At 46.0% G+C, this 26,027-nt stretch overlaps 1 protein-coding gene across 1 annotated transcript in view; it reads right to left on the bottom strand.

Annotated features, from left to right (window-relative positions):
- LOC139583600 (catenin delta-2-like) overlaps positions 1-26,027 on the bottom strand; it is a 400,634-nt gene that overhangs the window by 253,947 nt on the left and 120,660 nt on the right. Inside the window, exon 3 of the mRNA XM_071414857.1 lies at positions 23,867-23,982. Coding sequence (XP_071270958.1) covers positions 23,867-23,982 — 116 coding nt within the window. The remainder of the gene's footprint in view (positions 1-23,866; positions 23,983-26,027) is intronic.

Raw genomic sequence — 26,027 nt, forward strand, 5'->3', positions numbered from 1 at the left:
TTTACACCTTGCCGGCTTGGTAATTCAAACCTGCGACCTCTCAGTTACTGGCCCAACGCTCTTAACCATTAGGCTACCTGGAGCCCCACAGAGTTAGTTAGTCTATGTACTGTACATCATTCATTGTTAGCCACCAGGCTAAGGGTACAGCATGTAACCTAATTACCAAGTAGCCTTGTAGCCTATAGCAGTCTTTTCCAAATTTGGCCCTTGATTCTTGCCCTAGCATTACACAGCTGATTCAAATAATCAAAGCTTGATGAGGGATTGCTTATTTGAATCAGCTGTGTAGTGCTATGGGAAAAACCAAAACGTGCACCTCTTGGGGTCCACAGAACCGAGTTTGGGAAAACGCTGGCCTATACAGAGCCTTCGGCTGTGTTTCATTCCATTAATGTTCTCCCCTCCCCTCTGCACTCGTTTACGCTACTATGCTTCTAGCTTACTAGGGTACTGGGGGGAGGTACACCGTCCAACATTCATTATCATAGAACAGTATCAACGCTAATTACACCTTAGACAACATTCACAAGCTGACAGAGACTCTTGCAGTCAATTAAAGCAATTTAAGCAATTAAAGCAACCTCTCAAGGATGCATCTAGCCGATCTCGGTCCACACACACACACACACACACACACACACTCACAAACAACCAATTAAAAAGTTATCTCATGTTTCCTTAACTTAAGGTCCTCTGCCTCATTAGCTGTAGATCATTTGGACTAGGACTCTCTGCCTCTGACAGCAGGAAGAATCTAGTCCTTCTGTCCAGGACTATAGGTCTGTCTGTCAGGCTAGCTAACTGGCTGGCTCCACAGCTGTTTGACTGTTCTGCCCAGCCTGTGGCCAAACTGTGATTATAATCACAAAGCCATGATGATACAGTATCATAAACAGATCCATACAGCAAGGCAATCAAACAGGCTAAGTCCCAGTACAGAGACAAAATCGAGTCGCAATTCAACAGCTCAGACACAAGAGGTATGTGGCAGGGTCTACAGTCAATCACGGATTACAAAAAGAAAACCAGCCCCGTCGCGGACCAGGATGTCTTGCTCCCAGACAGGCTAAACAACTTTTTTGCCCGCTTTGAGGACAATACAGTGCCACTGACACGGCCCCCTACCAAAACCTGCGGGCTCTCCTTCACTGCAGCCGAGGTGAGTAAAACATTTAAACGTGTTAACCCTCGCAAGGCTGCAGGCCCAGACGGCATTCCCAGCCGCGTCCTCAGAGCATGCGCAGACCAGCTGGCTGGTGTGTTTACGGACATATTCAATCAATCCTTATCCCAGTCTGCTGTTCCCACATGCTTCAAGAGGGCCACCATTGTTCCTGTTCCCAAGAAAGCTAAGGTAACTGAGCTAAACGACTACCGCCCCGTAGCACTCACTTCCGTCATCATGAAGTGCTTTGAGAGACTAGTCAAGGACCATATCACCTCCACCCTACCCTACACCCTAGACCCACTCCAATTTGCTTACCGACCCAATAGGTCCACAGACGACGCAATCGCAACCACACTGCACACTGCCCTAACCCATCTGGACAAGAGGAATACCCATGTGAGAATGCTGTTCATCGATTACAGCTCAGCATTTAACACCATAGTACCCTCCAAACTCGTCATCAAGCTCGAGACCCTGGGTCTCGACCCCGCCCTGTGCAACTGGGTCCTGGACTTCCTGACGGGCCGCCCCCAGGTGGTGAGGGTAGGTAACAACATCTCCACCCCGCTGATCCTCAACACTGGGGCCCCACAAGGGTGCGTTCTGAGCCCTCTCCTGTACTCCCTGTTCACCCACGACTGCGTGGCCATGCACGCCTCCAACTCAATCATCAAGTTTGCGGATGACACTACAGTGGTAGGCTTGATTACCAACAACGACGAGACGGCCTACAGGGAGGAGGTGAGGGCCCTCGGAGTGTGGTGTCAGGAAAATAACCTCACACTCAACGTCAACAAAACAAAGGAGATGATTGTGGACTTCAGGAAACAGCAGAGGGAGCACCCCCCTATCCACATCGACGGGTCAGTAGTGGAGAAGGTGGAAAGTTTTAAGTTCCTCGGTGTACACATCACGGACAAACTGAATTGGTCCACCCACACAGACAGCGTTGTGAAGAAGGCGCAGCAGCGCCTCTTCAACCTCAGGAGGCTGAAGAAATTCGGCTTGTCACCAAAAGCACTCACAAACTTCTACAGATGCACAATCGAGAGCATCCTGTCGGGCTGTATCACCGCCTGGTACGGCAACTGCTCCGCCCACAACCGTAAGGCTCTCCAGAGGGTAGTGAGGTCTGCAGAACGCATCACCGGGGGCAAACTACCTGCCCTCCAGGACACCTACACCACCCGATGTCACAGGAAGGCCATAAAGATCATCAAGGACAACAACCACCCAAGCCACTGCCTGTTCACCCCGCTATCATCCAGAAGGCGAGGTCAGTACAGGTGCATCAAAGCAGGGACCGAGAGACTGAAAAACAGCTTCTATCTCAAGGCCATCAGACTGTTAAACAGCCACCACTAACATTTAGCGGCCGCTGCCAACATACTGACTCAACTCCAGCCACTTTAAAAATGGGAATTGATGGAAATTATGTAAAAATGTACCACTAGCCACTTTAAACAATGCCACTTAATATAATGTTTACATACCCTACATTACCCATCTCATATGTATATACTGTACTCTATATCATCTACTGCATCTTGCCATCTTGATGTAATACATGTACCACTAGCCACTTTAAACTATGCCACTTTATGTTTACATACCCTACAGTACTCATCTCATATGTATATACCGTACTCTATACTATCTACTGCATCTTGCCATGCCGTTCTGTACCACCACTCATTCATATATCTTTATGTACATATTCTTTATCCCTTTACACTTGTGTGTGTGTATAAGGTAGTAGTTGTGGAATTGTTAGGTTAGATTACTTGTTGGTTATTACTGCATTGTCGGAACTAGAAGCACAAGCATTTCGCTACACTCGCATTAACATCTGCTAACCATGTGTATGTGACTAATAAAATTTGATTTGATTTGATTTGAGTTACTTAGAGATACTCCTCTTTCTCATAAACAGATCTATACAGCAGAGTTACTCAGAGATACCCCTCTCTCTCTTTTACCTCTCTCTTTCTTCAACTATCTCTCTCCCTCTCTCTCTCTCTCTCTAATCGTGTGGCCAGGCCTCATCTAATCTCTGCCAGTATCTGGGGTTTGGGAAAGACAAGCTGCATTTGCATATTTAATGAGATCTGTAGTGTCCCCCCACCATCTCCCCACCACTACCATCACCCTGCAGTCTGAGAGAGGGAAATGGAGAAAGAGAGAGAAAGAGAGAGAATGTGACACAGTGTAAATCATTTTAGTAACATTTTAGTAACGGCAGTCATCTGTTTTTCCTCCTGGTGATGTACATCTCTCTCACACACAAAAACACACCATGCAGGGGTCTAAGACACGTAAACCACACAGCTACATTAAAGGCTGAACTAACGACCCAGTTGGATTATTTTAGGGTGTAATGCAGTTACTCAGCAATGTGATCTGTCTGTGTCAGAGGTGGGAACAAAAACCTCTGTTTGCTGAACCTGAAAATACCTAGAAGGCTAATGGTGTAATGGATCCCTCTATTATACAGAGAAAGGGAGCAGGGTAGATATGGAAGGAGGAAAAGTTCAGAGGGAAGGTGGGTGGAGGGAGAAGACAAAGAGGAAAGAGAGAGAGAGAAGGAATAAAGAAGAGCTGTGTTATTGTAATGATGATGCTCCTACTCTTACTCTCTTAGTTATGAGTTTATTTTTGTCTATCAGTGGAGGTGAGGGCCATCCTTCTCAGTGGATTTTTTTTATTTTTTTTATTGTGAAACATAGTAAAGTAATCCTTTTTAGATAAAACTATACTAAATATATTCACGTCACAAAATAATTGATTAAAACACACTGTTTTGCAATGACGTTCTGCAGTACCCTCAAAAGCACTCTGCAGGGTAGCATCACGGTGTAGCTGGTGGAGAGCTAGCTTCCGTCCTCCTCTGGGTAAAACTTGACTTCAAAACAAAACCTAGGAGGCTCATGGCTCTCACCCCCTTCCATAGACCCACAGAGTAATTATGATAACTTCTGGAGGACGTTCTCCAACCTATCAAAGCTCTTGCAGCATGAATTGACATGTTGTCCATCCAATCAAAGGATCAGAGAAGGAATTATTGAAAACATAAGCTGCAGCTAGCTAGCACTGCAGTGCATAAAATGTGGTGACAAGTTGAGAAAGACAATAGTTGAATAGTTTTGAACAAATTAATTTTTGCAAAAATGCAGGAGAAGTAAGAGAGAGCGAGAGAGAGGCAGAGAGCTAGCTATATTTCATATTATTTTCACTTTCACTTACTTAGCTAGCATATGCAGCGAGCTAGTTTAGCCAACTCAAACACCCGGCTCAAACAGAGAGGGATGCTATGTTACCTAACTGGCTATGGCTATCCAACACTGGAACTCTTCCAAGTCAAGGTACATTTATAAATGTATTGCCACCGGGGCCTGCCGGTGTAACTGCTAAACAGCTTGCTAACTGTCCACTGTACTGAATGATTGTAGCGGGTTTACTAACGTGTTAATTCTAGTAGCTATGATGCCTTGACGTTAGCTAATACGGTGACAATGATGTAGGCTGTGTGTAGCAGTTAGCGGTTATGATATGAAGGTTTAGCTTGAAAAGGTTTTTTCGCCTGGTCACAGACAGCTGATGTTTTGTGCACAAGTGAAGGGAAAAAGTGTAGAGGAGAGCGTGTAGGTGCGAGAAGGAATTATCCAACGATCAAAGGGATCACGATCACACTATGAAAGTGAACTGTGTTTGCATGTGATCAGGGGTGTATTCACTCTGCCGATTCTTTTGAAAAACGTTTCTTAAATGGAAGCAAACTGAACGAAACAGGGATAAACATACTCAAATTTGTCCTATAGAATCTCTCATTTGCAACTGTTGGACTAATGATTACACCCTAGATCAGCTAAATGCAGGCAAGATTGTGCCATGCGGTATTGAATATGTCAATGTCTGTCACCTTGATTACTCAAATTTCTCTCAACCTGTGTTGAAAGCTCATCACTAAGCTAAGGACCTGGGACTAAACACCTCCCTCTGCAACTGGATCCTGGACGTCCTGAAGGGCCGCCCCCAGGTGGTAAGTGTAGGCAACAACACATTAGCCACGCTGATCCTCAACACGGGGGCCCCTCAGGGGTGCATGCTTAGTCCTCTCCTGTACTCCCCGTTCACCCACGACTGCGTGGCCAAGCACGACTCCAACACCATCATTAAGTTTGATGACGACACAACGCAGGTAGGCTTGTTCAACGACAATGATGAGACAGCCTATAGGGAGGAGGTCAGAGACCTGGCAGTGTAGTGCCAGGACAACAACCTCTCCCTAAATGTGAGCAAGACAAAGGAGATGATCGTGGACGACAGGAAAAGGAGCGCCAAACACGCCACCATTCACATTGACGGGGCTGTAGTGGAGCGGGTCGAGGGTTTCAAGTTCCTTGGTGTCCACATCACCAACAAACTATCATGGTCCAAACACACCAAGAAACTCATGAAGAGGGCACGACAACATATTTTCCCCTTCAGGACACTGAAAAGATTTGGCACGGATCCACAGATCCTCAAAAAGTTGAATACGGCCCAGTACATCACCGGGGACAAACTTCCTGCTATCCAGAACCTACAGTGCCTTCCGAAACTATTCAGACCCCTTCACTTTTTCCACATTGTTACGTTACAGCCTTATTCTTATTCTAAAATGTATTAAAAAAAAAATCCTCAGCAATTTACACAAAATACTCCTAAATGTGACTTGTTTCAGGAAACTAGGCGTATGTTGCGGGTCACTACTTAACAGCAGAGCCATTTGAATGTAAAGCTTTTTTTTTTATCAATGTGCATTTTTCAGCATGAATGCCTTATGGAACATGTGAACTTTCATGTGCCTTGACTTGTATGCCATCTGTAAATACGAATAAAATTGTTAAATTACGAGCCTAGAAAAAGGGAGTAACCTAGCCATGATTGGCTGAGGTAAGGAGTGGGCTGGACATGCCGAGAGATGAGTTCAGGTTGGTGTACCATAGAGCACACTTCTATCTATTTGAGCTGGTCAGTATGTGTAGGTAATCTTGTCTAACACGGCTATTTTAAATGTATCACGTAGTAGAGGACCGAGTTTTGAAATCAGTGGAATTAGATTATGATAGCTAAAGAGAAAACACCTGTTTCCGGATTACATCTTCAAACTTAGGGCCAATATAGCATCCGTGACAGGAAGAAGTATATATGGGTAAGATGGTCTAGCTTGCTACATTTTCAGATATTACACGTTTCTTATTTTGACAGAAAGTTGTTTTCATTTCAAGTTAAGGTGTACTGTTAGCTAGCTAGCTAACGTTAGCTGGCTGGCTCGCTATCTTATTATTCATATCTCAGAGCCATTTGCTTTGCTAGTTATAGCCTAATGTTAGCTATCTAACATTCAACCTGGTTGGTTAGCTACCTGCAGATTCATCCAGGGTAGTAATGTCATGAGTTGGGATTATGGTTAACTGTTTACCTAGCTAGCTAGCTACATGTCTTAAAAAAGACTCCAGTTTGCAAGTAAACATTTCAATAGAATGCGACAACTGTTGATATACGTAGCTGGTAAATTCGCTCCGGCTATCTACTCCGATTTCAGAGCACGGGTAAGATAGTTTGCTAGCTACATTTTGAGATATTACACGTTTTTCATTTTGACAGAAAGTTGTTTTCATTTTAAGTTAAAGTGTACTTTTAGCTAGCCAGCTAACGTTAGCTGGCTAGCTCGCTAGCTAACGTTATGTGTATGATCTTATTATTCGTATCTCAGAGCCATTTGCTTAGCTAGTTATAGCCTAATATTAGCTAGCTAACATTGAACATGGTTGGTTATCTACCTGCAGATTCATGCAGGGTTGTAACGTCATGAGTTGGGATTATGCTAGCTAGCTAGCTATATGTCTTAACAAAATCTAACCAGTCTAACCAACTCTGCTGGGCAAGTTAAGTTTATCAACCTGCTCTGCTGAGGTTAAAAGTTTATAAACTTTCTTAGCAGAATTACTTTCCCATTGTTCCACAAATGCAGTGTATGATATACCATTTTGTAGCTCTGTGTCTCTGCGTTTATCCAATGTAGAAATCACCATTTAAAATGTTGTTAAATAAGACTAAATCAAGGCGGTCTGTCACAAATGACAAAGCGGAAAACAGTAGCTGTGTTCGAATACCCATACTAGCATACTGTATACAACATACTTAATGAGTATATACTACATACTATATATTATTAGTTCATTTTAGAATACTGTAACTGAACGGTATTGTTTCAGTTGAGCGTACTTCGCCTGTCTACCCACCAGCCTCACGTACAGTCATCGGTAAGCTGCTCTGACAGCTGGTGCTTAAAGTTAGAGAGGGAGATATAAGACTCCAGCTTCAGTGATTTTTGCAATTCGTTCCAGTCATTGGCAGCAGAGAACTGGAAGGATAGGCGGCCAAAGTAAGTGTTGGCTTTTGGGATGACCAGTGAAATATACCTGCTGGAGCGCGTACTACGGCTGGGTGTTGCTATGGTGACCAGAGAGCTAAGGCGGTGCCAGAGGGCAGAATAACTGATGAATTTGCAAACGCTCAAAACCCGTTGACTACGCCCGGTATCAGTAAACATCGGCAAAACAACTTTTTTTGCCAGCAGCACAGTTACAGTCACCAACGCTCTGGATAACATGAAAACAGCCTAACCAGCTCTGCCAGGGCGATAAAATGGTCAGAGTGAGGTGTTCTCTCATTTGTGTCTGGAAATAGTTAGCAAGCCAGCCAACGTTAGCCAGGGTGCTTGACTGCAGTTGTGAGGTTGGAACGCTCAGATCAACCAGAGCGTCCAGTGTGCTCTCTGAACGCTCCGCGAGCTAAATGCAATTTACGAACACACAGTGTGGTAGTTAGTTAGATAGTATATAGTTAATATACTGGCAAGTTCGATGTATTAGTAGCCAACTAATAGCTCCAGAGTGGCGCAGCGGTCTAAGGCACTGCACCTCAGTGTTAGAGGTGTCACTACAGACACCCTGGTTCGAATCCAGGCTGTATCACAACTGGCTTTGATTGTGAGTCCCATAGGGTGGTGCACAATTGGCCCAGCGTCGTCCAGGTTTGGCAGGTGTAGGCTGTCATTGTAAATAAGAATTTGTTCTTAACAGACTTGCCTAGTAAAATTTAAAAAACATACTGCTGTAATGCTAAGCGGTCTGTAAGGATAGCGTAGCTAACAAATTGTCAGCCAACGTGTAACTTATTTGAAAAGTCATTTCTTTATTACATTGCTCAACATTTTCTAAACATTTGTCATAATTAGTTAAAGCAATAAATTTGTATCTGGTCTCGTCGGACTTCGGCTGCATATTTTTTACCATTTTCTTCAAATAAATCTGAAAACGTTGCGAAGCCACGCCTAGAAAGAATTGCATGGCAGGCCCAAAAAGCACGGAAATAGTGTCCACTGTTTGCATACTTCGTATTTTGGCGAATGTAGTACGACATCTGTTGGCATACTAACTATATCCATACTTTGACCAATAAGCATACTACATACTCAATTTACGTCACAAATAGTATGGTTAGTGCGGTTAGTATAAGTATTCGAAAACAGCAAGTAGTTTGCTATGAGACTCGAAACTGAGCTCAGGTGCATCCTGTTTCCATTGATCATCCTTGAGATGTTTCTACAACTTGATTGAAGTCCACCTGTGGTAAATTCAATTGATTGGATATGATTTGGAAAGGCGGACACCTGTCTATATAAGGTCCCACAGTCTACAGTGCATGTCACAGCGAAAACCAAGCCATGAGGTTGAAGGAATTGTCCATAGAGCCCCGAGACAGGATTGTGCCGAGGCACAGATCTGGGGAAGGGTACCAAAACATTTCTGCAGCATTGAAGGTCCCCAAGAACACAGTGGCCTCCATCATTCTTAAATGGAAGAAGTTTGGAACCACCAAGGCTCTACCTAGAGCTGGCCGCGATGGGAGATGGGAGAAACTTCCAGAAGGACAACCATCTCTACAGTCTGCACACACTAGAGTGGCCAGACAGAAGCCACTCCTCAGTAAAGGGCAAATGACAGCCTGCGTGGAGTTTGACAAAAGGCACCTAAAGATTCTCTGGTCTGATGAAACCAAGATTGAACTCTTTGGCTTGAATGCCAAGCGTCATGTCTGGAGGAAACCTGGCACCATCCCTACAGTGAAGCATGGTGGTGGCACATCATGCTGTGGGGATGTTTTTCAGCGGGAGGGACTAGAAGACTATTCAGGATCGAGGCCAAGATGAACGGAGCAAAGTACAGAGAGATCCTTGATGAAAACCTGCTCCAGAGCGCTCAAGACTGGGGGCGAAGGTTTACCTTCCAACAGGACAACGACCCTAAGCACACAGCCAAGACAACGCAGGAGTGGCTTTGGGTCAAGTCTCTGAATGTCCTTGAGTGGCCCAGCCAGAGCCGGGACTTGAACCCGATCTAACATCTCTGGAGAGACTTGAAAATAGCTGTTCAGCGACGTTCCCCATCCAACCTGACAGAGCTTGAGAGGATCTGCAGAGAAGAATGGGAGAAACTCCCCAAATACAGGTGTGCCAAGCTTGTAGCGTCATGCCCAAGAAGACTCAATGCTGTAATCACTGCCAAAGGTGCTTCAACAAAGTACTGAGTAAAGGGTCTGAATACTTATGTCAATGTGATATTTCAGTTTTTATTTGTAATAAATTAGCGATCATTTCTAAAATACCTATTTTTGTAATTATGGAGTATTGTGTGTGGATGGATGAGGGATTTTTTTGTTGTTGTTGTCAATTTTAGAATAAGGCTGTAATGCAACAAAATTTTGAAAAAGTCATGGGGTCTGAATACTTTCTGAGTGCACTGTATATACTAGGCGGTGTCAGAGGAAGGCCCATAAAATTGTCAGAGACTCCAGTCACCCAAGTCATAGACTGTTTTCTCTGCTACCGCAAGGCAAGCGGTACCGGAGCGCCAAAGTCTAGGACCAAAAGGCTCCTTAACAGCTTCTACCCCCAAGCCATAAGACTGCTGAACAACTAATCACATGGCCACCCGGACCTTTGTTTTTACACTGCTGCTACTCATTGTTTATTTTCTATGCATAGTCACTTTACCACCACCTACAGTACATGTACAAATGACCTCGACTAACATGTACGCCCGCACATTGACTCGGTACCGGTACCCCCTGTATAGCCTCATCATTGTTATTTTATAGTGTTTTACTTTAGTTTCTTTAGTAAATATTTTCTTAACTCTATTTTCTTAAAACTGCATTGTTGGTTAAGGGCTTGAGAGTAGGTATTTCATGGTAAGGTATGTTGTAAAACACAATTTGATTTGATTTGAGATTGTAGCAACCTCATGATGTTTGGTAAATTGAAAATTTGAGTATAATGTAGTAGCCTAAACCTATCGATGTTACATAACTGAGTGAATGGAAGATGAGTGACAGTCACTCAATATGCTGTAATAGAAATAAGGCCATGCTCATAAAAAAAAAGATCATCCTCCCACATCTTAAACGGGACCGACCGCCGCTGCTGTCTATGTATCTGCCATCATAACTGCACATCCAGTGACTATTTCTGTGCCATGTATCACACCAAGATCTCATGGTTTGATAAATGTAACTTCAGATTGTGCTCCAAACGTTACATTTCGAAGTGTTTTGGACAGCCTGGGTTGCTCCTCCTGCTGCAGCTGCATCCCCAGGATGCCTCGTGGCTGGTTAAGTTCAGGCATTCATTCTGAATGGTTAAGTTAAGAATTAAGGTTTGAGATAGGATTTAAAACAAAAACAACTCCACAGTTATGTTTAGCCATTAATTCCGATTGGCTAAATTTAGGGTTAATGTTTGGGATAGGGTCAAATAAATAAAAATAAATAAAATCACAATGAGTGCCTATCACTGGGATTGAGCACGCGACGCTCAGAGCGGGAGATTGCGGTTTACGCCCAGCATCCGCCACCCCAATCCACAATGCCCAAACAAAAACCCTCAACGCCCTAGTTGCCTCTAGTGGACGGTTTTGATGTCTCCAGACATCCTGGGTACCCGGACGGATGTCAAAATTTGAAGTGGATATGAGCAACCTGGCTGGTCACAACCTATTGTGTGTAATAGTTCAATGTCACACCACTTTTTTCACATGTACAAACACACACACACCTTACATTGAGCTACGTTAGCGCTTGGCGAGGGCAGTGTGTTGCCGGTCTATCAGTGTGTAGTTATTGCCTCCGGGCCTGAACTAGGTCTGGGCAGTATACAGTATTTGACTATCTACCAGTATTGATGCACAGACCGGTGTGGGTTTTTACTTTACCTTCTATAACGGTATTTCAATATTTGGCTTGTCAAATGTGATTTGCCAACTTCGCGGTATAAAATCCACAAGCGTTCAATAATTACACTATTAGTTTATGATTTTTATTAGGATCCACAATGGTGACAGCTAGTCTTCCTGGGGTCTGACACATAATAAAACATGCATTACCTAAAAAAAATACTTTACAATTTACATACATTTAGGGCTCTATTCAATCTGCAAATCATCATTTTGTTTGTGCAACAGTATCTTCTAAATCAGACAGGAAGCATGAATATGTTAGCTACATAAAGTAAGCGAAAGCATTTAATGAAGACAAAGATTATAGGGTCCAAAATGTTGGTTCCTACCCTGTCGCAATAACTCCTCCCTGGCTTTTTAAATTTGTTGTAATGTCATACAACACTGTATTTAAAGTTTCCACTATTGTATTCTAGCTATATCATTTTTATATTCATTCTATTTCCATGATTCCAACAGTTCACCCAAGTGTTTTGATCTAAATCACAAGTCAAAATTTCACAATTGCAATATTTGGTTAAAAATAAGGCCTATATTTTTCCCCATATCATGCAGCCCTCCGTGGCAGCGTAGCAATTATCTCAAATGAGTTCAGGAAATGCATAAAATGTTCAAATATAGTGATATTTTGGCCATATCGCCCAGCCCTAGCCTGAACTTTACAAATACTGTAGGTTAACCCTTTCTCACACACTGATACTCTCTTTCTTCACGCTCTTTCCTCACTCACTCTCCCTAGTGTAGAGAGAGCAGGCTGGGTCGGTTCTGTGCTCAACTAAGAGAGGACAGGAGAAGAGGACATTATGCAGCGCAATGTCACTCCTCCATCACTGTCATACACACATATATAAACACACACACACGGTAGCATATGGGTTGGGTCCGTGAACACACCCAAGTCACACCATTGGCTCCGAGACGGTCCAACAACTCTGCAGAGGTGACAGGGACATCCTTCAGTGTGTGTGTGTGTGTGTGTGTGTGTGTGTGTGTGTGTGTGTGTGTGTGTGTGTGTGTGTGTGTGTGTGTGTGTGTGTGTGTGTGTGTGTGTGTGTGTGTGTGTGTGTGTGTGTGTGTGTGTGTGTGTGTGTGTGTGAGACAGGCACCAGACTGATGTTTGATTTGGCGAGGGATCTGACACGGTACATCCTGATATGATTTAATTATCGAACTTTCGTGCCTGCTGGGCGTGTGTGTGTATGTGAGTGTGTGTGTGTCGGCTGAGTCAGTGAATAAATCCCAGTGTTGGCAGTCCATCCAGAGAGCAGAGCGTGTCTTGCATGGTAAGCAGCACCAGCCTCTATGTGTATAAGGGCCTTTCCTTACTTAAAATCGGCTTAACAAACTTTAAGTTTGCATTTGAAACTTGAATGTGTGTGTGTGATGGGATATGTGTGTAGGTGAGCTGACATGTATTCTATGTGTGTTTGTGTGTGAACACACTATCCTTGATAGTAGGCCTACTGTTCATAATCCATACAGCACAAGGTTCCAGGTCTCAACATACAACAATGAAGGTAATCCATGTCTCTCTACTGAGATGGAACATACTGGCTTCTCTGACTTGATACAGTATCTAATAAGTCCTAAAGAAATAACTGGCCTTCTGAGAAGATGTAATTAATGCACACACACACACACGCGCACACACACACACACACACACACACACACACACACACACACACACACACACACACACACACACACACACACACACACACACACACACACACACACACACACACACACACACACACACACACACACACACAGACACACACACAGACACACACACACACACACACACACCTTCATTACTGTGTCTAGGTCATTAGGGTTCAATATTGATCAACAACATTGACTGAAGGGCACACACACACACAAACACACGCTACTTACTTGCTTAATACTTAATTAGCACACACACAGGAGCATTCACATACACACAGACACACACACACTCACACAGACACACACACACGTCTGCCACTGAATGTACTTAATCACTCAGGTATACACTGCTAGGTTTATAAAGTCAATAATAAAGCCCTTACTATAGATGGAGCCTTACACACTATACACTATCCACACATAAACAAGCAGAGGGAATGAGGCAGAGAGGAAGGGGAGAGAGTTGGGGCGGAAGGGATAGAGAGTGTGTGTTGTGTGTGTGAGAGAGAGAAAAAGAGAGAGGGAGATGGAGAGACAGAACGAATGGGGAAAATGAAAAGAGATAAATCAATGAAGCTATTCCGTGGCTGACTCATGGTAATGAAAAGCAATTTATTAGCCCACTCTCTCTCCCTCTGTGCCTCTCTCCCTCCATCTCTCCCTCTCCATTGCTCTCTCCCTCCCCTTTACTTTGGCTGTGACCTGATCCCATTCTCTCCATTAATACCTACACCTTTTCTGTCATCAGATGCTAACGATTGTCAAAAACACGATAAAACACTCGTTTAGGGGTCGTGTTTGTTTTCGCTCCCTTGTTTTCCACACTTCCCTCTCATTTGCATATAAATCACAGGGTCATTCCTGCGAGGCCGAAACTCCTGTTGTTACATCTACTGATATGATGCATGGTTCATATTCACCTGGCATAGGCATTCTCAACCTCTTCCTCTCTCGCTCTCTATCCTGCTCTTTCTTTTTCTGCCTCTCTTCCCAGCCCGTCTCTCCCCCTCCCAGCCCGTCTCTCCCCCTCTCTCTTTCTTTATCTCCCTCTTCTTCCTCCCATCCTGTTCTCTCTCTCTATCAGCTTTGGTCTGGGTGACTAAAGTTTAAACCTAGCTGACAGGGTAAATAGAGGAGAGAGACAGAGAGAAAGAGAGCTTCCCAAGAACCCCACCTACCTCCTCCGGAGCGCTACGCTGGAGATCCCGGATCCTGCCAGGCATTTCTCTCCCCGTGTTCTCTCATCTTTGAGCTGCAGCCCTCTTCATTTCCCTCAGATCACTTGAGGATAGCGTACGTGATAACGCTGATGTCCAGGAAGGCTCTTGCCTGGGCTACGGCGGTGTGGGAGCAACAATCCACCGTTTGCCTCAGGTTGGAGGAGTTTGTGACAGGGGTACGGAAAGTGTTTGATTCTCCGTTGTCCGGGAGAGAGGCGGCTCATAAGCTGCTCCAACTACGTCAGGATTCCCGTAGTGTGGCAGACTACACGGTGGATTTTTGCACGTTGGCGGCTGAGAGTGCCTAGAACCCGGAAGCCCTGTTCGACGCGTTCCTTCACAGGTTGTGGGAGGTGATTAAAGACGAGCTCGCAGCCGGGAGCTGCACCTGGACCTAGATTCCCTCATTGTCTTCACCATCCGGATCGATGGGCGGCTACGGGAACGTAGGAGGGAGAGGGAGTCTGTTCCCTGTCGTCGACGCTCGTCCTCGATTTCCACCTAGCATCCGAGGAATTATGGAAATCCCAGAAGCCCACATTTCCGAGTAGATCCGATGTCGGCCGAAGTCTCTCGGAGGTCCCTGAGGGCTGTTGAGTCGTCTCCTCCGGAGCCCATGCAACTGGGCAGGGCTGTCTCCTGCTGAGCGCTTATGCAGACTTAACACCCAGAACTGTCTGTATTGTGGAGCTACGGGACATGTTTAATCTACCTGCCCATTAAAGAACCAGGCTCATTGAGGAGGTACTAGTATGAGTACTCTGGTGAGCCGTACGGGAGTTTCCAATCTTCCATTGCTTGTACTCCTGTCCATGCTACTCTGTTGTGGGGTGACCGGTCCAAATCTCTCTGGGTGCTCATAGACTCTGGGGCCGACTATAGCTTTATGGACACTACCCTGGTGTCGGAGCTGGGAATCCCCACACAACCCCTCTCCATTCCCATGGAAGTAAGAGCATTGGATGGGCACTCTTTTGGCAGAGTCACCCACACCACTTGTCCCATTAACCTGAGAGTTTCGGGTAATCACAGTGAGTTTATGCAGTTCCTGGTCATTGGATCCTCTCATGCACCTGTAGTTTTGTGGTTTTCCTGGCTCCAGGTTCTATCATGGGTTGGAGCACGTTTTGCCATGGGCATTGCCTGAAGTCGGCACTGCCTGCCCTGGGATGTCTTCCTGTGGGCTTGGGAAAATCCCTGGACCTCTCCGCCATTCCCGCGGAGTACCAGGACCTCCGGGAGGTTTTCAGCAAGGCCCGTGCCACCGCGCTTCCTCCACATCAGCCGTATGACTGCGCCATCTACCTTCTTCCAGGCACAACACCGCCTCAGGGGTGGCTTTATTCCCTGTCAGGTCCGGAGACCAAGGTGATGGAGACATATATTGAGGACTCTCTGGCTGCAGGGGGTATCCATCCTTCTGCCTCCCCCGCTGAAGCAGGGTTCTTCTTTGTGGAGAAGAAGGACAAAACCCTGCGTCCGTGTATCGACTACCGGGCCTGAATGACATCACGGTTAAAAACCGTTACACGCTTCCACTCAATGCCTCAACGTCGGAGTGGGGGCTGTTCTGTCCCAGGGTTCGGCCCAAGACCAAAAGCTGCATCCTTGCGCTTTCCTCTCCCATCGTCTCAACCCCACGGAAAGGAATTACGACATGGGCAACCGGGAACTTCTGGCAGTGAAGATGGGTGGAACACCCATTCATAGAATGGACGGATCATAAGAACCTGCAATATCTCAGCACCACCAAGTGCCTCAACTCAACAGGCAAGCTCGATGGGCCCTGCTATTCACCTGATTTAAATTCACCATCACTTACTGCCCGGGATCCAAGAATGCGAAGCCGGATGCGCTGTCACACCTCTATTGCCCCACTGCTACACCATCGGTCCCCGAGACCATCCTCCCTACCTCTTGTCTCGCGGCTGCACTCATCTGAGGTATAGAGAACCGGGTCCCCCCCTCAGGCCTGCTATCCTGGCTCCCGTCAGACCCTGGCCTTTGTATGACAACACTTTTGGTGGCCCACCTTGGTTTCTGACGTCTCTGCGTTTGTCGCCGTGTGCACCGTGTGTGTCCAGAATAAGACTCCACGGCAAGCTCCGGGTGGCCTCCTTCAACCACTTCCCTTCCCTCACCGTCCCTGGTCACATATATCCCTGGACTTCGTCACTGGTCTCCCCCCGTCTGATGGCAACACGGTTATCCTTACCGTGGTGGACCGGTTTTCCAAAGCTGACCACTTCATCTCTCTCCCCAAGCTACCCTCAGCCAAGGAGACGGCCCAGCTCATGGTGCAGCACGTCTTCCAGACCCATGGACTTCCGGTGGGCATGGTCTCCGACCAGGGTCCCCAGTTCTGGAAGGCGTTCCGCACGCTCATTGGGTCGTCGGCCAGCCTGTCCTCAGGGTTCCACCCGCAGTCTAACGGCCAGTCGGAGCAAGCCAATCAGGACCTGGAGATGACTCTTTGCTGCCTGGTCTCCGCCTAAACCACCACCTGGAGCCAGCAGCTGTGTGGGTAGAGTACGCCTGCAACACCCTCCCTTGCTCGGCAACTGGTCTCTCGCCTTTTGAGTGCTCCCTGGGATATCAGCCCCTGCTCATCCCGGAGCAAGAGGAAGAGGTCAGCATACCCTCGGCCCAGATGTTCATCCGCCGCTATCACCTGGAAGAGAGCCCGGTCGGCTTTTCTCAAGACCACCTCCAGGTATCGACGACAGGCAGACCGCCACTGAACCCCGGCTCTCTATTATTGTCTCGGGCAGAGGGTATGGCTGTCCACTCGAGATCTGCCCCTCCGGGTAGAGTCCCGCAAACTGTCCCCCCGTTTTATCGGCCCTTTCCCCATCTCCAAGATTATTAGCCCCTCTGCTGTTCGTCTTTCTGTTGCCCCGTACCCTCTGTATACATCCCACTTCTCATGTGTCTAAGATTAAACCTATGTCTCACAGCCCGTTGTCTCCTGTTACCAGGGCCACCCCTCTCCCCCGTCTCATAGACGCCAACCGGCGTACACGGTGAGGCGCCTCCTGAAGGTTCGGCCGTAGTACCTGGTTGACTGAGAGGGTTATGGCCTGGAGGAGAGGTGCTGGGTCCCCGCTAGGAACATCCTGGACCCAGCCCTCATTGCCGAGTTCCATCGCCGGCATCCCGGTCAACCAGGTATGCGCCCAGGAAGGACACCAGGTGGGGTCCCTGGAGGAGGGGGTACTGTCACACCCTGATCCGTTTCACCTGTCTTTGTGCTTGTCTCCACCCCCCTCCAGGTGTCACCCATTTTCGCATTATCCCCTGTGTATTTATACCTGTGTTCTCTGTTTGTCTGTTGCCAGTTCGTCTTGTCAGGTCTTAACAGCGTTCTTTACCGCCTTCCTGTTTCTCTAGTTCTGTTTCTATTTTTTCCCGGTTCTGAACATTCTGCTTGCCCTGACCCTGAGCCTGCCTGCCGTTCTGTACCTGCCTGACTCTGACCTGATTACGAACTTCTGCCTGCCCTAGCCCCGAGCCTGCTTGCCGTGCTGTACTTGCCAGACACTGACCTGATCACGAACCTCTGCCTGCCCTCAACCTGCCCTTTGCCTGCACCGTGTTTCTAATAAATCTTCTGAGAACTGTTCTATTCGCCTCCCGTGTCTGCATCTGGGTCATATCCTGAGTCGTGATACTGGGTGTGTCCCGCCACAGATGGCTGGCCAGTGTCCTCAGCCCAGAGAGCCGTCTGTGGAGATGCCGGAACAACTTTATGAAGCAGAACACTCCTGAGGAGAGACAGGGCGGCATCTCGAGAAGACACACACACACATACATTATATCTACACACAACACACACACACGCACATTGTCCTGCCTTATCATTCTTTCCAACAAGAAGACCGTAATGGTCCAAAATGATTTCCACTAATATTACAAATGAAACACACTGAGATAATAAAATGGTTTCATTTTCATCTTCACACATTTCAGTCATTTAGATCTATTTCTGGCCCTGGTCTTTCTGTGAGCTCAGATGAAGGAGTGAGGGATGGTTTCTGACAGAAGGAAGACAGTGTCTGCATCCCAAATAGCACCCTTTTCTCTATATAGTGCACTACATTTAAATCAGAGCCCTACGGGCCTACTGAAAAAGTAGTGCACTATGTAGGGAATAGGGTGCCATTTGGGATGCAGGCTGGGAAAGGTTAGAGAAGTCTCCCTGAATACAGCGGAATCTCTGATCAGCCACACACTAACGTTACATCTGTTAATATCCAGACTGAGATATTGAGTTGGATGGGTTATAAAGCCTCGTCTGCATCTAATAAAATTCTCCTGTCACTCACAGAATACCAGCTGCCAAGCCTCATCTGAGCAGACATGCCAGGGAGACATCAAACAAACACACACACACACACTAACACACACACACTGACACCTGCAACATCCACATCCACACACGCACGCTCACACAACACACATACACATAACCCCCACACACACTGTTAGTGATTAGACAAAGCTTAGCAAGGCGAAGCCGTCACATATGGGGAGTAATCACATTATTACACAGGCAGTAGCGCAGACGGCAATCACAATATCGCACAGGCAGCTAGGAGAACGACTGCCAGCTGGGTTGGTCCTCAGCCAGGCCTGATGTGTGGACTAGAATCGAGGCTACAAACACACACACATTCAATGCACACATAGACACAAACACACACACACACACACACACATTCAAGCTCCTGCATACACACAATACACATGCAAACACACACATACACAGTCCTGGAGAGATGACACATACAGGCTCAGTGTTCAACATGAGATTAACACACAGAATGCAGATCACGCTAAGTCCATAGAACAACATGGACATGCTTCACTCACTAGTTTCTCTGACAGAAGATTGGCTAGCAGTAGGCCAATCAGCTGACCTTACCAATGATTGGTTATGGTGTTATGTCATTGGTCAAAGCTGGTCCCAGAACCTCCCAAATATTACTGTATCTAAACCAGAGGCATGAGAGTTTGATAAGAACATATTTAAGATACTTATTTTCCACTGTTTTCCATCCATCCTTCTGCCTTGCCAGCCAGCCATCTGGGAGTTCTGTTCTTACACAATGAGGACCCCCTGGAGTGGATCTGAATTTATTAGAGTACATCTCTGCTTTTGACATGGGAGCCCACAATGTCTGAGTTTGGAACACACACACACACCATCTCTTCCGGAGTACATCTCTGCTTTTGACATGGGAGCCCACAATGTCTGAGTTTGGAACACACACACACACCATCTCTTCCGGAGTACATCTCTGCTTTTGACATGGGAGCCCACAATGTCTGAGTTTGGAACACACACACACACCATCTCTTCCGGAGTACATCTCTGCTTTTGACATGGGAGCCCACAATGTCTGAGTTTGGAACACACACACACACCATCTCTTCCGGAGTACATCTCTACTTTTGACATGGGAGCCCACAATGTCTGAGTTTGGAACACACACACACATTCATATGCATGCACAAACACACTCAACACACACAAACACACACAGTTTGGCAGCAGTTTTAGGGGCGCCCAACCAATTGTGCTATTATGTGTTTTTTTTCGCAATATTTGTAACTCATTTTGTACGTAATGTTTCTGCCACCGTATCTTATGGCAAAAAAGAGCTTCTGGATATCAGGACAGTGTTCACTCACCTCGGATTAGACAAAGATTTTTTCTTCAACAAGCAGGATGCACAGGATATACTGCTAACACCCGACAAGGCCAACATCCCCATTATTGGCAAGAGGAAGAGACGCAGGTACAGAGGACACAGAGCGGGGTGCCTCGTAAGGATCCGCAGAAGGCGAGTGGGAAAGCTGCCGTTACCGTCAATATTACTCACCAACGTGCAATCATTGGACAATGAATTAGACAAGGTACGATCACGAATATCCTACCAACGGGACATCAAAAACTGTAATATCTTATGTTTCACGGAATTGTGGCTGAATGATGACATGGATATTCAGCTAGCGGGATATACGCTGCACCGGCAAGATAAAACAGCACAAGGGGGGGCGGTCTGTGCATATTTGTAAACAACAAATGGTGCAGCTGGTGCAGCTAGATTTTGCTCGCCTGAAGTTGAGTATCTTATGATAAACTGCAGACCACACTATTTTCCAAGAGAGTCTTCAGCTATACTTTTCGTGGCTGTTTATTTACCACCACAGACGGATGCTGGCACTAAGACCGCACTCAGTCAGCTGTATAAGGAAATAAGCAAACAGGAAACCGCTCACCCAGAGGCGGCGCTCATAGTGGCCGGAGACTTTAATGCAGGGAAACTTAAATCAGTTCTACCTAATTTCTATCAACATGTTAAATGTGCAACCATGGGGAAAACAAATCTAGATCACCTGTACTCCACACACAGAGACGCGTACAAAGCTCTCCCTCGCCCTCCATTTGGTAAATCTGACCACAATTCTATCCTCCTAATTCCTGCTTACAAGTAAATATTAAAGCAGGAAGCACCAGTGACTCGGTCTATAAAAAAGTGGTCAGATGAAGCAGATGCTAAATTACAGGACTGTTTTGCTATCACAGACTGGAACATGTTCCGGCATTTATCCGATGGCATTGAGGAGTACACCACATCCGTCCCTGGATTTATCAATAAGTGCTTCGAGAACGTCGTTCCCACAGTGACTGTACGTACATACCCCAACCAGAAGCCATGGATTACAGGCAACATTCGCACTGAGCTAAAGGGTAGAGCTGCTGCTTTTAAGGTGCGGGACTCTAACCCGGAAGCTTATAAGAAATCCTGCTATGCCCTCCGACAAACCATCAAACAGGCAAAGCCTCAATACAGGGCTAAGATTGAATCGTACTACACCGGCTCCGATGCTCATCTTATGTGGCAGCGCTTGCAAACTATTACAGACTACAATGGGAAGCACAGCCGTGAGCTGCCCAGTGTCACGAGCATACCAGACGAGCTAAATCACTTCTATGCTCACCTTGAGGCAGGCAACACCGAGGCACGCATGAGAGCATCAGCTGTTCTGGACGAATGTGTGATCACACTCTCCGTAGCCGATGTGACTAAGACCTTTAAACAGGTCAACATTCACAAGGCTGCGGGGTCAGACGGATTACCACGACGTGTGCTCTGGGCATTTGCTGACCAACTGGCAGTTGTCTTCACTGACATTTTCAACATGTCCCTGATTGAGTCTGTAATACCAACATGTTTCAAGCAGACCACCATAGTCCCTGTGCCCAAGAACACTAAGGCAACCTGCCTAAATGACTACAGACCCATAGCACTCACATCTGTAGCCATGAAGACTGGTAATGGCTCACATCAACACCATTATCCCAGAAACCCTAGACCCACTCCAATTTGCATACCGCCCAAACAGATCCACAGATGATGCAATCTCTATTGCACTCCAAACTCCACACACATGAGAATGTTATTCATTGACTACAGCTCAGCGTTCAACACCATAGTACCCTCAAAGCTCATCAATAAGCTAAGGATCCTGGGACTAAACACCTCCCTCTGCAACTGGATCCTGGACTTCCTGATGGGCCGCCCCCAGGTGGTGAGGGTAGGTAGCAACACATCTGCCACACTGATACTCAACACTGGAGCCCCTCAGGGGTGTGTGCTCAGTCCCCTCCTGTACTCCCTGTTCACACACGACTGTGTGGCCAGGCACGACTCAAACACCATCATTAAGTTTGCAGACGACAAAACAGTGGTAGGCCTGATCACCGACAACGATGAGACAGCCTACAGGGAGGAGGCCAGCCACCCCAGTCATAGACTGTTCTCTCTACTACCGCATGGCAAGCGGTACCGGAGTGCCAAGTCTAGGATCAAAATACTTTTTACCCCAAAGCCATAAGACTCCTGAACAGGTAATCAAATGGATACCCGGACTATTTGCATTGTGTGTACCCCCCCCCCCAACCCCTCTATTACGCTGCTGCTACTCTCTGTTTATCATATATGCATAGTTACTTTAACCATACCTACTTGTACATACTACCTCAATCAGCCCGACTAACCGGTGCCTGTATAAAGCTTCGCTACTGTTATAGCCTCAATACTGTATATAGCCTCGCTACTGTTATTTTTCACTGTCTTTTTTACTGTTGTTTTCACTTCTGTTGTTTTTTATTTCTTTACTTATCTATTGTTCACCTAATACCTTTTTTTTTTTTTTACTTGTAAGTAAGCATTTCACTGTAAGGTCTACACCTGTTGTATTCGGCGCACTTGACAAATAAACTTTGATTTTGTTTGTTAACAGTCAGAAGAGTCAAACTTCAACCCTCTACTATCAAATCAAATCAAATTGTATTTGTCACATGCGCAGAATACAACAGGTGTAGACCTTACAGTGAAATGCTTACTTACAAGCCCTTAAAAATGCAGTTTTAAGAAAATACCTAAAAAAAGTAAGAGATAAGAATAAGACTAATTAAAGAGCAGCAGTAAATAACAATAGGGCTATATACAAGGGGTACCGGTACAGAGCCAATATGGTACAGAGCCAGGGGGCACCGGTATCGCCTCTCCTTCTATCTCTATCACTGAATAAAGTAATGTGTAATAATGTAATGCATCATTATCTGCATTGTCTACGAAGCAGAGGGAGACACCTGAAGCTGCCACACACACACAGTCTGAATTTAGTACGGCTCCATTCCACTGTCTCTTGCTCAGAGCTGTTAGCATACAGAAGCTAACTCTCATGCTAATCACATACTGACGTCCTCTCCTCTGCCCCCCTCCTCCCTCCTTCCTTCATTCTCCTACCTCCCTCTTTTCATTAGGAGCTCTTTCTCGTCTTCTGAAAACCATTTGCCAATAGTTTTGGCATCCCAAGGTCATACTCATAATTGGCAAACATAATTTAACTGTTTTTGGACAATCTAGGGCCGTGGTTGTACTAATGTACTAATTAATTAACTAATTAACACTGGAACATTAAAGTACGCTCCCATGATGACAGTTAGTGTGTGCGTGCATGCACACACACATACACACATGTACAAACACACACACAGGACAAACTAATTATCCTCTCAGCTCATTTTAAGGTGTCAAAGAGTCAGAGGGTGTCACAGATTAATGTGTCCCCCTGGGAGAATACTTATAAAGAGAGTTCCACCCTGGGAGCTAGCTGGCCATTCTACACACACAACCCCCCATTCCCAACACACACACACACAAACACCCACGCACGCACACACACAGGAAAAACGAATTATCCTCTCAGCTCATTTTAAGGTGTCAAAGAGTCAGAGGGTGTCACAGATTAATGTGTCCCCCTGAGAGAATACTTATAAAGAGAGTTTCACCCTGGGAGCTAGCTGGCCATTCTACACACACAACCCCCCTATCCCAAAATACTCACACACACACCACACACACACACAGACAGGTGTGTTACCTGATGCTGCTCATACTTCCACCAGTCTCAGAGCCCAGCTTGCATCTCTCCAACTGGGTGGCTACAATCTGTCTTTCTGCCTCCAGCTCACGGGTCAGTCTCTCAAACTGCAGCTCCTACAGGGGAGAGAGATAGGGAGAGATACACACAGATGAAAACCTCTAAAACCTTTTTTTGTGGGGGGTAGGGGGTTCTACTAAGCTAACATATGTAATTGTTTTATGGTCATACCATGGATCATTTAGCTATTTAATTTAGAATTTTAGGTCCCCCTGTATGTATAAAAACATGAATTCAAATTAATTGATAAAATGTTACATTTGGCCTTTACAACTCTAGCCCATAGAAACGCATTGAATAACACATTCATCAATGGCCCAAAAAAGACAGTACATTTTTTAATTAAGGTTTTGAAGTGTCTTTCCTCTAGGCACAAAAAACCTCCATACTTAAATGAATTTGTATGGGTTACCTTTAGGTCATAGAGCAAATCTAAGAACACCATCGTGTTTGTGGGAGTCTCCCCTTTCCATAGTGGGGTCATATTCGATTGTAGCCCAGTTTGCACGCTACAGACAGAAGTTGGCACGTCGGCGGTACCAACTTCAGACGAGTCCAGGGGGGCTTTTGGAGGTCGTAGAGCCAAACAGAGAATACCATCAGGTTCGTAAGTGTCTCATCTTTCCATAGAGTGGTCATATTAGTTAGTAGCCAAACAGTTCGGACACTACAGACGTTTTTGTGAGAAGACCAACTTTCGTGAAGTCTCCTGGTCTGACAAACAGCGCTGTAGCTCTGTCACTTTCCACCGCAAATGCGGAAGGCTGACAGGCAGATGCGGTGGATTGAGACACAGCACATGCAAAAAAACAGATATCTCTGGCTTAAACTGACGGATTGCGATGAGGAGTTTGTTATTATGTTAATTAGATTGACACGCGGGTGCGTCAATAGACTCTTAATTATTAATACACAGATCCAGCACCCAGTACTACACACAGATAGACACATACCATAGCTCACAGGTCATTCTTGACCATGTAAGGGCTTTTCTACTCGGAAAGTCTTCAAGGGGAGTATTGCGTCCGAATGTGTGTGCGGGTGTGCCTGTGCATGTGTGTGGATTGCAGCAGCTGATGCATTAGGTGGTTAAGTGGCTTAATGGTGGTTCTTCATATCAGTCTCCAAAGCCATCATCTCCAACCCAGACTGATGAGGCTCACAGAGGAGACCGACCTGTGTGTGTGTGTGTGTGTGTGTGTGTGTGTGTGTGTGTGTGTGTGTGTGTGTGTGTGTGTGTGTGTGTGTGTGTGTGTATTCGGTTTAATCACGGCCAGAAGCGGATCGATAGTACACTGATCTCTACGCCTGTGACAGGGTTTGTGCGTATGTGTGTGTGTGTGTGTATGTGTGTGTGTATGTGTGAAATAGATTTTTGAAAGCCATTTGGGCGGGTGAATGAGTTGATCCCCAGCCACAATCTGAAATCTCACCCCCACCCTAAATCCTTTTTCTTCCTCCCGACCCCAACACATCAGCCCAGTACACCCCCAGCTCAAATCCCTATCCTCCACTACCCCTCATCTCCTCTCCCCTGTCCTTTCACCAACTCTCCTATGCTTTCCTCTCTACAGCTCTGCTCTCTCATCTCTCTATTCTCTCCCGTCTTTCCACCATTCCTCACCTCCCCTCTACTTTCCTCTGTTCCTCAAACTACAAGCAAAAACAAAGCTCAAAATGCAAACAGACCAGAAATAAACGATTATTCCAAATCTTAACTCTACTACTAACATCAGTCAGGAAAAGTGTCAAACTAAAAGCACTTGATCCCCCAGACCCAAACAACGTCCTTAGCCTAGATTTATCAGCACATGCACCATAGGCATGAGTTTAGAATAGTCCTCTGTGAACTGCGCGACCCTGCCATCACGTCTGTGTGTGAGTTTGTATGTGTGTGTGCGTGCACACGAAAGAGAACAGGTTTGAATTCCAACACACTTTGTGAGTAACGTAAAGGTGTGTGTCTACCAGACCTGAATAGAACAGCAGAACAACTAGCCACAAAGGTCACTATAGCACACACAACACACCTTTACGTGCGCACGTACGTGCACGGATGCACCAAACAGACACACACACATACAAGTTCACAGCTTTTTTC

Source organism: Salvelinus alpinus, chromosome 8 (assembly GCF_045679555.1).
Source record: "Salvelinus alpinus chromosome 8, SLU_Salpinus.1, whole genome shotgun sequence".
Taxonomy (NCBI): Eukaryota; Metazoa; Chordata; class Actinopteri; order Salmoniformes; family Salmonidae; genus Salvelinus; species Salvelinus alpinus.